The sequence below is a fragment of the Suricata suricatta genome, chromosome 13 (genome assembly GCF_006229205.1).
Source record: "Suricata suricatta isolate VVHF042 chromosome 13, meerkat_22Aug2017_6uvM2_HiC, whole genome shotgun sequence".
In the NCBI taxonomy this organism is placed as follows: Eukaryota; Metazoa; Chordata; class Mammalia; order Carnivora; family Herpestidae; genus Suricata; species Suricata suricatta.
The window spans coordinates 51,972,021-51,984,068 of NC_043712.1; the positions used below are offsets into that span (position 1 = coordinate 51,972,021).

At 41.6% G+C, this 12,048-nt stretch overlaps 1 protein-coding gene across 1 annotated transcript in view; it reads right to left on the reverse strand.

Moving 5' to 3' along the window:
• Positions 1 to 12,048, reverse strand: part of SNAPC3 (small nuclear RNA activating complex polypeptide 3) — a 37,852-nt gene that overhangs the window by 3,619 nt on the left and 22,185 nt on the right. The window contains exons 5-7 of the mRNA XM_029919372.1: positions 9,683 to 9,832; positions 4,851 to 4,933; positions 1,914 to 2,078 (exon numbers count right to left, since the gene is read on the reverse strand). Of these exons, the coding sequence (XP_029775232.1) occupies positions 1,914 to 2,078; positions 4,851 to 4,933; positions 9,683 to 9,832 (398 nt within the window). The remainder of the gene's footprint in view (positions 1 to 1,913; positions 2,079 to 4,850; positions 4,934 to 9,682; positions 9,833 to 12,048) is intronic.

Here is a 12,048-nt window from a genome sequence, read left to right on the forward strand (position 1 = left end):
CTGTATTTTAAAGCTCCTTAAAAGGGTCACCTGGCTGGCTCAGTCAATAGAGCAAATAACTCTCCGTCTCGGGGGTGTGGGTTCAGGCCCCATGTTGGGTGTAGGGGTTCCTTAAGATACAACCTTGGAACACCTGGGTGGCTTAGTCTGTTGAGAATCCAAATCTTGGCAACGGCGCAGCTCCTGATGTCACAGCTGTGAGACTGAGCCCGCATCAGGCTCCACGCTGAGCACAGAGCCTGCTTGGGATTCTCGCTCCCTCTCTCTCTGCCCCTCTCCCCTGCGCATGCTCGCTCACTCTCAAAATAAATCTAAAGAAAAAATTCTCTCCTGCTGCCCCTGTCACTTGTGCACATGTTCTCTCTCTCTAAAATAAAAGAGAATTAGAACCTTTTAAAAGAAAGGGAAGTTTAAAAAGTTTTAAAAATTGGGGCCTGCCTGAGGTTCTCTCTCCCCCTCTCCTTGTGCTCTCTCAAAATAAACTTAAAAAAAAAAACTAAACTAAAAGTATAAAAAAATTGAACTGTCTTCCATCTTCTGCTAAGTCTCAGGCACATTTCCCTTCATTTGAGAGAACAGGTTCTATACAATTTAACATATTATCAAAACTATATATAATTTTAAGTCCTGTAAAACTCTGAGGGTTATGAGCTCTCTGGCTCGTGCTTCAGTAATTCTTCTTCCCTGACAGCAACTGTTGTTGCATTCTTAACAGTGTCTTTTGAAGTTAGCTCCTCCACATCCCTCTTCAGAACCAAAATAACTTTGGTTAAATATTTAACGTTCACATGATGCCAGACAAATACTACTTACACCTACGCTACACAACTGCCTCTAGGTTCCTTTCATTGTATAACAGGGTTTTCTAGCAAGTAATTCTCTTGTGTTCACATTTGCTCATTAGGGTTCAATGTACCTGTCGCTAACTCAGTTCTGTATTTCCTGACAGAGGACAGACGTGCTCTCCCCACGTGCTACACGCCAGCGCGAGGTCTAGCGTTCTAGACGTCCCTCCTGAGCTCCCAGCTGTGCCCCAGTCTTGGGACTAAGTGGCTCGCTAGGTGGGCCACACGGCCAGCCTGCTGGGCTTCCCTATCCTGGCTCTGACAGTCCTCTTTACGTCTCCCCCTATTCCAAGGTTTACTCCTTGTGGGAACTCTGGGAGCTTCCTGAGAACGAGTGCCCGGGAGGTCAAAGTGTTCGGGGCCGGCCCCTAAGACCCGAGAGAAGTGGACACAGGGACTTTCTCGAGCCTCAGTTCCCATTACTGGCACAATAAAAAGCACGCGTAGATCGCTGCTTCACACAAAACCAGTCTCTTGGAATCAAAGGGCTTTCTCCTGTATATTGCTACTTCATAAACTGAGATTTCCTAGATAAGGAAAGAACAGCCTTATTCATGAGGTATTAGCTATACAAAATTTTTCATAACAGAATCTCATTTTAAACTACGTTAGTCCTTCCCCTTTATCCTTATAAAAGCATTAAGGTTTCCCATTTGTCAAATGTTAGCATTATTATTTTCTCCCAATTGCTTTTTATCTCCTTAAAATTTTGGCAAAGAGACAGGAAACCTAGATACATAGTTGCAAATCTGCCAATAAGCTAAGGGGCTACAGTGACATAAAAAGTGGGCGGATATTGCCTGACTAATCCTAAATGGAGACACTTCTTTACACATTTTTAGCCCTCCAACAAACAGTGGCGTGTTTCCATCGCAGACCTGCCCAAAAGAAACCGTATGAACGGGCGGTCGTTCGATGGAAGGCAAACAGCTTTGCTGCTCCCAAGCCAAGCTGCGGTGACTGATTGTATTCCTCTCATTAAAAACAAGAACAAAGAAAAACTACCCATGCTTTTATAAGGTGAAAGAAAACAACAAATGACAAAATGTTCCAAGTGCTGCCACTTACCTTATGTCAGTAATGACAATAACATGTTCACAGTCTCCCTGGTGACAATATAAGTAAGGAAAACCCAGTTTAATATACAAGTCATTGAAGGTGAAATCTTCCATCTTAGCGGTCTGGAATTTTCCATAGCCTCTATCGTGGGACTCTGACCATTCAATGATAGTTCTAAAGGGGGCAAAAAGGCAATATTTCATTATTCTTCAAAAACCTAAAAATAACAGAAAATGGTTTGTGACCACAATTATTTCATAGACCCCGGCTCTCTCAATAAATGACAGTTGCCATCTTGAAGTGAAAGTCTTAGTGGTTGATACATGTTGAAATTAAGAACTCTGAATTCCTGGGGCACCTGGGTAGCTCAGTCCAGGTGTCGAACTTGGGTTCGGGTCATGATCGCACAGCTTATGGGTTTGAGTGCTGCTTGGGGCTCTCTGATGACAGTTTGGAACCTGGAGCCTGCCCAGGATTCTGTGTCTCCCTCCCTCTCTGCCCCTCCTCTCCTTGTGCTCTGTTTCTGTATCTCTTTCAAAAATAAATATTTTTTAAAATTTTTAAATAAAAATAAAGGGGGATCTGGGTGGCTCAGTCGGTTAAGCATCTGACTTTGGTTGAGGTCATGATCTCACAGTTCATGGGTTCAAGCCCCATGTCGGGCTCTGTGCTGACCTGCTTCAGATTCTGTGTCTTCCTCTTTCTATGTCCCTTCCCTGCTTGCACATGCTCTCTCTCTCTCAAAAATAAACATTAAATCATCTTTTTAAATAAAAAAGAACTCTAATTCTTCTTTATCCATTACAGCAACAGTTCTCAAAGTGTGGTTCCTGAACATATTTATGATAAAAATCTCATTTGCCCTTTTCGATTCTTATTTACTCATTGAACGGGACAAGTAGAATGCCACTCCTCTCATTTTGTTTTGGAAATCAGTTCCCCGACCCCCCCCACCCCCGCAAGATTATTAACGTTCACGTGTAATAGGATTACTTAAATTAGTTAATATTTAAATTATCAGTTTCAACCTCTAACATGGTAACCATGGAGAGCTACAGCCCACATAATCCAAAGCTCTTTGGAGTCCTCAATTATTTATAGTGCCCAGGAACACTGAGAACAAGTTTGAGAACCACTGTATTAGAATACAGACACAAATTGCTCCAATGAAAGAATGCATATAAACACACGGGTACTCTAGTCCCTGGGGCACTGACAATAACAGTATGGCCTGGGGGCACCTAGGTAGCTCAGTCTGTTGAGCATCCGACTTCAGTTCATGTTGTGATCTCATGGTTTGTGGGTTCGGGCCCCATCTAGGGCTCTGTGCTGACGGCTCAGGGCTTGGAGCCTGCTTCAGATTCTGTGTCTCCCTCTTTCTCTGACCTTCCCCCACTCATGCTCTCTCTTGCTTTCAAAAATAAACATTAAAAAAATTTTTTTTAAGTATGGCCTAATTTACATGATTATTAGCTATAGATTTTTCATGTTATGTACTTAACCATATATTTACATACTCCCATAGGGGAAACAACAGTATACACTGGTCAAGCAGAAAAAATAGTGCCCGATTAATTTACTGCTTTCATTTAAATATGAAAGAGACTAATAAATTCTTTAAGTGGGATTTAAATTTTTTTAGATTTATCTATGGCTCAATACAAGACTTGCTATAATGTGGGGTTTTTCTTACTCATTTAAGAGAGAGAAAGGAGAGCATGAGCAGGAAAGGGGCAGAGAGAGAGGGAAACAGAATCCCAAGCAGGGTCCTCACTGTCAGCACTGAGCCCGACAGGTGGCCTGAACTCACAGACTCATGACCTGAGCCAAAATCAGGAGTCAGCGGCTTAACCAACTGAGTCACCCGGGCGTCCTGAAGGAAACAGAATCTTTAGCAGGCTCCATGACCAGCAGGAGCCAAATGTGGGGCTCGATCCCATAACCCTGGGATCCTGAGTCATGCTGAAATCAAGAGTTGGGCACTCAACCAAATAAGCCACCCAGGTGCCCCCTCTCAGTTTTTAAAATGTATTCAGTTATTTCATTTGGCTGACCTAGGTACTGGTAAGTTAATCAAAACTTTTCTCCAGACAGAAAACTTTCCAATCAAAGATATGCATAGATCATTTCAAAATCTTTGCATTATCTACTTACTGGCGTAGAAATTATAACAAATCATAGGGCGCCTGGGTGGCTCAGTCAGTTAAACATCCGACTTCAGCTCAGGTCATGATCTCGGAGTTCATGAGTTCGAGCCCCGTGTCAGACTCTGTGCTGACAGCTCAGAGCCTGAGGCCTGCTTCGGATTCTGTGTCTCTCTCTCTCTCTGCCCCTCCTCCACTAGAGCTTTCTCTCTCTCAAAAATAAACAAACATTAAAAAAATAATAGCAAATCTTGGGATGCCTGCCTACCTCGTCATTAGCAGCTCTTCATCTCCAGGTCGTGTACTTGAGTCCCACGTTGGGCATGGAAAATACACACACACACACACACACACACACACACACACACACACACACACGTCCCTGACTTGGGTGGCTCAGTTGGTTGAGTGCCGACTCTTGATTTCGGCTCAGGTCATCTCAAGGTTTGTGAGTTCATGCCCCGTGTGGGGCTCCGTGCTGACCCCACAGGGCCTGCTTGGGAGTCTCTCCTCCATCTCTCCACCTCTACCCTGCTTATTTCTTTCGCTCTCAAATAAAATTTTAAAAATTTAAAAAAATTAAAAGAAAAAGATTCTCTTTCTCTCTGCCCTTCCCCTGCCTGCATGCACGCTAATTCTCTCTCAAAAACAAACAAACGAAACAGATATTTTTGACCTCAAAACAAACAAAACTGTCTAACAAAACAATTGCTTGGCTAAGGTCCTTAACAGACCAGTTTGTGGAGCTCTCATTATTTTGAGAACTAGAAACAGGAAGACAGAAGACTTCTGAAGACCGTACCTGCTCAAATCTCTGCACTCAGGGTATCTTTTATCATTATAAAATGTCCCTTCAAAATAAAAGAAGGCTGATTTGTACAGGTCCTATAAGAAAGCAGATGAGATTAAAAGAAAGTCCACTAGTAACAGTTAGGAATTGCTACCAATTCAAAATGTATAGGTCATAAAATCACACATATTAATGTGCTTTACAGTAACTTTATGCAACTGCACAAAATATGCTTAGTTCATTAGTGTAATATTTGATGAGACTCTCCCATGGGACAGGTATTATGCACTTACCAGGGATAAAATGTAAAGATATAATGAGATTTATGAAAGAAACCTAATCAGAAATAACCGTCAATGTTATTTTATTATATGCACACACAGCAGTGAGTTATTTTGGATACTAGAAGTCACGTCTTTGGTATTTCCCAGCAGTAATAACAGTTGTCACAGAGTTATGTTTTTGTTATTTTTAAATATTTTCAGCATACTTTTATAAAAATTCTCCCTTGAAATTTTAATAAAATTTTCAACAATTCTTCAGCAGAATTTGAGGATCTTGCCCCAAAGCACCCTAGTGGTCACACAAGCGGTCTGAATCCTGAGGTTTCTTAACCTTCTGCCTAGCAACTTTCCAGAGGGGTGTCTCTTGCTGCCTACCAGTCACAGGAACACATATAAATTGCCACTAAATATACTTCTGGACCCTCAAAGAGGTAGGCTAGGATCCAAAATAAAGGTTCTGAAAGAATACTGCCTTATTTGGGGAACAAAAACAAAAGTTTAGTTGTTTTTCATTACAAAATGCTTCTATAGAACTTCATTTTAGGTAGTTTAGGCAACTCAATGCTTTTGGTTAGGCACAACTATTATCTTTTAGAAGGCAGCTCTAAACGAGCAAAAATGTTTTCCATCCAAATTCTTAGTCATCCATTAATAACTTTCCCTTGTCCCAGGCTACAAATAGAATAGATGTGAGCAATCTCAATACCAGGTAATTTTCATTTTCAGTGGTGCCCAGAGATCCTCACTAAAATGGTCTCCCTATTTTGTCAGCTAATTTAGCTGACCAACTTTGGGGAAGAGAGGGTCACGGGAGGCTCACCAACCAACATGGAAAAGCTGGTGTAGGAAAGCTAGTGTAGGAGGTTACTTCTGCTATTTCCTAATGTAGCCTAAGAGTCTACAATTCTGTTTCCATTTCTATTTGTTTCCATAGAAACAAAGTAACTACTGACAACTAATATGATCATTGGAACAAAGTCATTTATATATTGTTTTAGGTATCCATTACTCATTTGTTCTCTTGCTAACATTCAAATCAGCTATATTAGAATTTCAGAAATGGTCCTAGGATCTGCTGTCAGAAAATGGGACTGGGAGGGAGGTGCCGAAGAAGTGTGGGTAAGGAAATTTTGTAACTTAAGATTTGTTACTCTGTATCCTATACCAGAGCTTTACTTACGATAAGTAACAGAGTAACAGTTATGCAACGTATTTTCTCAAACTTCCTCTAGGCAAGACCCTTAAAGAGATTACTGACAAAAAGAAAAAAAAAAAAAAAGAATTAATCTGAGCAATGTTAAAAAAAAAAATCAATAGACCAGATATTAAAATGCGAGGGACCATTAAAAAAACAAACAAACAAACAAAAACTGAGTAGAAAATACTGGCACTGATCTTATATATACATTTTTAAAATGCACTCCATTCTTTAACTACTATAGTCCAAACACAAATACTATCAAAACATATTATGCTTTAGACATTTGGTTTTGAAAGATATTTAAATGCCCTGGCCCAACTCTCCCGGACTTCGCACATGCTCAAGTCACCTAAGTTAATGTTCAAAGTTCTGCTTGTTGGTTGGAATAAAAATGCTCCTTTCCTCAATTACAAGAACTGCAGCTCACTGATTTTTTTCTTCCAAGGTTACCAGGGGAATATACACCACAGAGTGGTCAAAAAGAGCAGTATAACTGAGGGACTAATCTTCAGTGTTGTCAGGTGTGACAACGGCATGAGGCAGAGAGAAAATTATCTGGCAAAATAACGAGAACCAGTGATGGCGGGTAATGGGTACGACAGGACTCATCATACTATGTCCTGTGTGTATGTTCAGAATTTCTCAAGGCACAGACTCCCCAAGAAAAAAGAAGGCTCACATAAATATGGAAAAAAAATTACAAAGCAAAACTTAAAAAATCCCAGAACCGTAAAACATAAATGCCAATTGGTGAAATAAAAATCTTTCCATGGGCCATGCAAATGTTAGTATCTGCAAAAATTTCACTTATTTTTCAGTTCACTTTCTAAAACCTAGCCTTCAGAACAAGGAAAATATTTAAAATAGGGCAATGTGTCAGCTGGCCCCCTGCTCAGAGAGGGCTGGGAAGGCATGAAGCATCAGCACTGACGGGCAAACGCGAGTCTGGTTAAAAAACACTCTCCAGGGCTCCTAGAGCGAAAACGCATTCCCCGATGGGACTCAGCTGCTTTGTGCAGTGACGACCCGGTTGCAAGGAGAAAGAATTCAGCTTCTGATTATTAAAGTGAACTTACAAACTTTATAGTTCCACCTGTTTCTGGATTTTTTTGGTTTTGGTTTTATGGGGTTTTTTGGACAGCTGCTTCTTCTTTACCAGAAAGGTAAATGTCTTATTTCCCGGTCTACATAAGCATGGAAATTTGACCTGTTTCTCTTTAATGTTTATTTCTAAAAGCACCGAGATGTCAAAGCTAAAGAAACCAATGACCTTAAAACCAGATTTAAGTGAAGTCTGTGTGTGAGTCATGATACTGGTCTCGTTGCCAATCACAGAAAAGCCTGGGGCACGGCCAGCCTTCGGCAGCAAAGTCACATCAAACAGCATCAGCCTATTATTCTAGGCAATGCAGTGATCAAGCAAGATGGTGCCAGAGTGGCAAAGGGAGGGTCAGAGAGGAAAAATTTTATGTAATTAAAGTCAGTTTTGGGGGACCTGGGTGGATCAGTCGATTGAGTGTCTGACTTCAGCTCAGGTCATGATGTCACCATTCAGAAGTTCAAGCCCTGCATTTGGCTGTCTGTCAGCACAGAGCCTGCTTCAAACTCACTCTCTCTCTCTCAAAAATAAGTAAACATTAAGAAAAAAAAAGAGAGAAAATCAAGTGCACATAATATCCTAAAACCTAAGTAAAGAAAATGTTGCAAGGAAGCAGGAATACTCAGTTGTGTCCTATGCCAATGAGTTGTCAAAAAAGGTGAGAACGAAGTCTGGTAACATCAATAAAAGTGATTTTCGAACCCTGGTAGGGAACAGAAGTGAGTGCAAGCCAAAGTGGTGGCAGAAAAAGAGAAACAATGAATTTAGTACGATTATTAACTCATTATTACTGCCTCCTAGGAGTCAGTGTGCGGAGAAGGAAGCAGAGGCTGATGTGGCAGCTAGAGGAAGCTGCGCACACTCAACAAGGGTTGAGACGTGAGATCGTGTGGCACACTTGTAATGGTGGGGAGCTGCCTGGACGGGGGGCGAGCAGGGGCAGGGCGTGAGCTGCCTGGACGGGGGGGCGAGCAGGGGCAGGGCGTGGAATCCCGGCGCGGGCAGCGGCAGGCTTGGTCCGTCCACAGTCACAGGTGGGAGGCAGAGTTCAGGGGCAGAGGGGCAGAGGGGTAAATGTGGGTGAGAAGTGATGGAAAATCCTCTTTTGGTAACTTTATTTTTTCAGTGAAACAAACAGCAAGGGTTTTGGCGGATGGTAAGTCAGGAGTAAAGATGCTGTCGGTTTCAGAATGAGTGAAACTGTTACCCAGAAAAGTGGCAGAGCACACCGACTACAGAAACGCGATACCGATGCCAGGCAGCAGTGAGGCTTAAGTGGAAATGCCTGGGGGGGGGGGGGCGGCGGCACTTAAAATAATGGTTTAAAGTAAATAAAATAAACCAATTAGGAGAACAGCAGAGAACATGGCTAACAAAGGTTACAGTCCACTTAAAACCATGAAAATTGTTGAAAGACCAGGAGAATTTAGAAGAACCAAGAGGAAATCTAGGTTATAACATTTCTATGGCCGGTGGCACAGAACCAGCAAAAATAGTGATTGTGATGGTTCACGTCCAAACCCTATGTCCATTCTAGTCCGCCCAAATATCTTTTTCTGATCTACAGGAGCTCTGCCCCTTTTGAGTAAATCTGAGGGCTTCTACCAGAGCTGTACCAAGTAACAGGTGTTCAAGTCTGCCCTCCAATGAAAGTCACAAGGAACTACTACTTTACTGGGCAAACAATCCCTTCTGAAATTTTGTGGGTGGCCGGTCCACCACTTTGCTTCTTTCCACCCCTACCCAATACGTATGTAAAGTTTCTCTGTCCTATTGAGAGCACCTCTGTGGGAAACACCAGCATCAGATGGTATCTGGGGGCCCTGCTCGGTGCCGCTGCTTGGAGGGACAGCATCTCCTATGGGCGGTGGGGGCTCCCAGGTGGTGGTGGGGCAGTTATGACAGACTGAAACTCAGAAAGAGGAGAGAGTGGACAGTAAATTCAAACAGTAATGAAAAGTGGTATGAACATGGAGAAGAGGTTAGACAAGATGGGGTTACTAAGAGCTTAAAAGGAAAGGTGAACTCGGAATGGTTGAGAGATGAAGGAAAGATAAGGAAATCAATTCAAGCATAGTCTCACCTTTGAAAACATCTTGATGATAAAAGAAGGGAAGAGATAAGCTTGGTGGGATGGCAGAGAAGAAGAAAGTGTCTGCTGGAAGATTTACTATTACAAATATCACTACTTACTTAGCTTAATATTATTGTTATTATTATTCTTGTTTTATAAGAATTAAAAAAACAAAAACCGTCTTACTTTGCTGATGTGCTCAGGAGCCTGGTCAGGAGCGCTGCTGAACTCCCCACCAATCTGGAGGTCACTGACACAGCAAATTGAGTCCCTGAGTTCCGTGAGCTTCTGACTGCCCAATACCAACATCGTCTGGTACGGTTTGTGTTCTTTGTGCTAAAAGTCAAATGGTAAATAAGTAAGTGTCCACTTAGAGACAAAGCAATTAAACAATAAATCCTGTCCTGACCAGAGCTAAATGGTTTTCTTAAAGACTCAGTGTTCTGTGTCTTCTTGGTTTCTGTATTTATCTACTTGGCATCCATTAATTACAGGTCCAAACTAATGGCCACAACTGTTTACCTCCTCCCTGTGAGCTAGGTGCCAGATATGTGTTTGATTTACCATAATCCCTAAAATGCTGCCGCTACACAATCATGAGAATGTTTTCCAGGGCATGCTTGCACCTAGCTGCACTCTCTGGGCATCTGCAACAGTGTGGTCACGTGAGTGTTCCTGGGGGGTGGCCAGCACCCGGCCATTGCTTGGGGAAACCCTCCTCCAGAGGGTCAGAGTGGGTCCAAGTGGCAAAGCTCTCAAAGGGGTGAGGGGTTTCGAAACAGAGCCCCATCTGAGATAAAATTTGGGAGGGAGGTGCCACCTGGCAGGCTGATGACTTGGACACAGACAGTGTAGAAGCAAGGAGTGGACAGAAGCCAGAGACAAAGGAGGAGTGCTTGATTGCCAGTTGGTGAGAGCGCAGGGTTCCAGAGTCAGAGACTGGGAAGCTGGGTGACACCATTTTCACTTCTCCCGCACAAGCGTATATATGCAAACATGCACCACAGCAATTCACCTCAGCAAGCTAAGCACCACCTCATGGAGAATGGACCTGTCACACCAAGCTTCCTTTATTTGATTTCATTTTTGGCTCTGTTTTTCATCTTTTTAATTTTAATATTTTATTTTATTAATTCTTTTTCTTCCTCCAAAATGAGAGAACAAAGGAATTCACCCCAAAAGAACAGGAAGAAATGACAATCTAGAGACTTCATCAACACAGATATAAGCAACGTGTCTGAACTAGAATTTAGAATCATGATAATAAGAATACTAGCTGGGGTTGAAAAAAACATAGACTCCCTTCTACAGAGATAAAAGAAGTAAAATCTTGTCAGGACAAAATTAAAAACATTATAGCTGAGATGTGGTCTTAAGGATGCCACAGTGGGAAGGATGAATGAAGCAGAGCAGTGAATCAGCTATACAGAAGAAATATGGAGAATAATGAAACAGGAAAAAAGAGGGAAACTAAGGCTAAAGAGCATGCGACACGAATTAGAGAACTCAGTGACTCACTAAAAGGGAATTACATCCAAATCATAGGTGTCCCAGAAGATGAAGAAAGAGAAAAAGGGATAGGAGGTTTATGTGAGCAAATCATAGCAGAAAACTTTCCTAAACTAGGGAAAGACACAGATATCAAAATCCAAGAAGCACTGAGACCTTCCATTAGATTCAACAAAAACCACCAGGCATATAATAAATTCACAAAATACTCAGACAAGGAAAGAATTATGAAAGCAGCAAGGGAAAAAAACTCCTTAATCTACAAGGGAAGACAGATCAGGTTCACAGCAGACCTATCCACAGAAACTTGGCAGGCCAGAAAAGGGTGAAAGGATATATTCAATGTGCTGAATCAGAAAAATATGCAGCTAAGAATTCTTTATCCAGCAAGGCTGTTGTTCAAAATAGGAGAGATAAAGAGTTTCCCAGACAAACAAAAACTAAAGGAGTTCATGACCACTAAATCAGCCCTGCAAGAAATTTTAAGGACTCTCAGAGGGGAGAAAAGATGAAATAAAACAAAAAAGAACAAAAGCAATCAAGACTAGAAAGGACCAGAGAACTCCAACACAAACTCCAACTCTACAAGCAACATAATGGCAATAAATTCATATCTTTCAGTACTCACTCTAAATGTCAATGGACTAAATGCTTCAATCAAAAGACAGGGTAACAGAATGGAAAACAAAACCCATCTATAGGCTGTTAACAAGGTACCCATTTTAGACCTAAAGACACCTTCAGATTGAAAGTAAGGGGATGAAGAACCATTACAATAAGAAAGCTGGAGTATGCATACTTTTATTAGACAACCTAGATTTTAATAAAGACTGTAACAAGAGATGAAGAAGGGCATTATATCATAATTAAAAGGTCTATCCACCAAGGAGATCTAACAATTGTAAACATATATGCACCCAATGTGAAAGCACTCAAATATATAAATCAGTTAATCACAAACATAAAGAAACTCATTGATAACAATACAATAATAGTAGGGGATCTCAACACCCCACTTACAGCAATGGACAGATCATCTGTCT